The sequence below is a fragment of the Penaeus chinensis genome, chromosome 15, assembly GCF_019202785.1.
Source record: "Penaeus chinensis breed Huanghai No. 1 chromosome 15, ASM1920278v2, whole genome shotgun sequence".
NCBI classification, from domain to species: Eukaryota; Metazoa; Arthropoda; class Malacostraca; order Decapoda; family Penaeidae; genus Penaeus; species Penaeus chinensis.
Genome location: NC_061833.1, coordinates 2,492,279 through 2,494,778, shown reverse-complemented (window position 1 = coordinate 2,494,778; position 2,500 = coordinate 2,492,279). Strand labels below are relative to the sequence as shown.

The window sequence follows — 2,500 nt, the reverse complement described above, 5'->3', positions numbered from 1 at the left end:
CTACGGCACAAAATGGTGAAGGTGCAAACTGTGCTTCCGGTAACTCATACACGAGAACTGTAATCACCAAGATAAAAGGCTGAGTCACGTGCTCATCTCAGTAAGATATATGAGTGCGGTTCTCCATTTTTTTCTTCTTTTTTGGTAGAGTTATGGGTGTAAAGTTACTTGTTGCTTGAATGATGGTAAATTAGTCACGTGTTCACTTCGGCGCTGCAAATTCTAACTCCACCCTTCATGTTCCTCAGAGTGAAAATGACTGCCCGTGTGTTCATCTCTCTGTGTCTTGTGGCCACGGTGGCCCTGGCGATGCCGCAGTATGACCAGCAGCAGCAGCAGCAAGCAAACACCGGGAAGCAGCTGCAGGCCCAGCCGATGATGCCCATGAATGTAAGTTTGTTTCGATTTGGAGGATACAGAGAGGCAAATGCATACACACATTTAGACACAAACACAGTCGTACATTAGTCACAATATTCCTTTCATTACGCAAGTTGCTTGTGTCTTCCAGTACGACTTCCAGTGGGAGGTGAACAACCAGGAATACCAGAACTACTACGGCCACCAGGAGGCCGCTGTTAACGGCCGCGTTGACGGCTCCTACCACGTGTGGCTCCCCGACGGCCGCCTCATGAAGGTTGAGTATTACGTGGATGGAGACTCCGGTTTCGTTCCTACCATCACCTACGAGGACGGCTACGCACCCAACTGGGGCAACTCTTACTTCAACAGAAGGTAGATCTTAAGTGTCTCGCCCCTCCTCAGTGACGACCTCCTCGTTCTTCATGTTCTGGAATGTTCCTCTGTGTACAACCGCGGCAAGTCGTTGCACGCACACGACTACGGGCAGCGGCGGAGGAAATCAACAGCGTCCTTATCTTAGGCGATTGTGTGTACCTCTGCTGGGCCCTGACTTTTGCTTTTGGCTCTTGACTGGGATGTTGTGGTGTGCGTGCGTACTGAGTCTCGTTTCGTGTGCTAACATATTATTGTTTCTTTCTACACGTTATTCAGGTTTACTGGAAAAAATACGAGGCTGTATGCACATATTCTGAACGTCCGGGGTTGATTTCCTTTGTCTTTCAAATTTCGAAAATTACTATGGTGTTTTTTTTTTTTTTTTTTTTATCAAACACATAAACTAAATGATGTCAATTACTGACAATGGTTTATCGGTATTTCAAACTCTGTATCATCTCTATCTATCAGAATGTAAAATCAAAATTATAATAAACGTGATTACAGTATTATTCTTTGTCAATATCCTAATATTCACCTCTCCCTTACACACACACACACACACACACACACACACACACACACACACACACACTGAAGGAGAGAGACTTCAATGCTGCCACATAAACCAATCCCTTGAGTCTGACCTCATACATTTCTTGGGACTCATTAAGCCATCTTGAGCTTCTCTCGTATATCATTCCATCCTATATTTCCAAGTCAACATACCCAAAAATACTCATCAAGTTCTTGTACAACGTTTAATATACGTTTATGAAACCGGATGTGCTCCACTTTGATACTCGTCGACCATGAACTCTAAAAACGTTTTTCTCGTCTTCAACCAGACAACACTGGCATGGTCTGACGGTTATTGTCGCACAAGCGTTCCCTGTTTCTTTCGGTGTCTTCTATATCCGTGTGATTATCTATCCTTCCCTCTCTCCCTCCCTCCCTCCCTCTCTCTCTCTCTCTCTCTCTCTCTCTCTCTCTCTCTCTCTCTCTCTCTCTCTCTCTCTCTCTCTCTCTCTCTCTCTCTCTCCTTCTCCCTCTCTCTCTCTCTGCGATTTTTTTTACCTTTAAAATATCCTTTCACTTTGAACAGATCTTGCAATAAATACCCATCTCTTAGTCCTTCCTTAAAACCTAAACAGAAGAACAAATGCCCACAGAATCAGTAAATAACAAGAAGTTTTTGTGTGGATCCCCCTAAATACGGCCCTTCCTACCCTGAAGTTTCTCTAGTTTAAAATAACACGACGGATTCCCAAAGCTTATCCTTATATGGAGTTTCCATTTCGTCATATTAACACAAAAGCTTCTAATTAAAAAAAAAACATACAAAAACATATCTGCCCGTTCAAGCCTACAAGCCTACCTCTTCTTGCAAACACTTCCTCTTAATAATAATGACAATGGTGTTACTAAATTTGTATCTGAATTTTCATGCCCACTACCTCACCTTTCCATCTGCTGCCTTTAATTCTTAATAACTATAATAATTATATTTTTTTCCCCTACCATAAGTTGTCTCTTGGACAAAATAACATATATAATAACAAAATTCGCTTCTGGTTCCTGTTACGTATACATCTTACCTTAAATTCCTTTTTGGTCATAATAACAAATATAATAACAGAATTATTGCCTGGCTCTATTCACGTTTACATCTTCCCCTCATCTTTAGCTGCTTCTTGGTCTTGATAAAAAAAAATATCCTGACTTTTTTCCATGTCAACATCATCTCCTTACCTTTAAATAC

At 41.9% G+C, this 2,500-nt stretch overlaps 2 protein-coding genes across 2 annotated transcripts in view; one reads left to right on the top strand and one right to left on the bottom strand.

Moving 5' to 3' along the window:
* The window catches only part of LOC125033021 (pro-resilin-like), a 1,635-nt gene extending 387 nt beyond the window's left edge, over positions 1–1,248 (top strand). Inside the window, exons 2-3 of the mRNA XM_047624476.1 lie at positions 249–390; positions 512–1,248. Coding sequence (XP_047480432.1) covers positions 256–390; positions 512–739 — 363 coding nt within the window. The 5' untranslated portion in view covers positions 249–255 and the 3' untranslated portion in view covers positions 740–1,248. The remainder of the gene's footprint in view (positions 1–248; positions 391–511) is intronic.
* Positions 762–2,500, bottom strand: part of LOC125032695 (probable ATP-dependent DNA helicase HFM1) — a 14,452-nt gene continuing 12,713 nt past the window's right edge. Inside the window, exon 16 of the mRNA XM_047623949.1 lies at positions 762–933. Coding sequence (XP_047479905.1) covers positions 762–933 — 172 coding nt within the window. The remainder of the gene's footprint in view (positions 934–2,500) is intronic.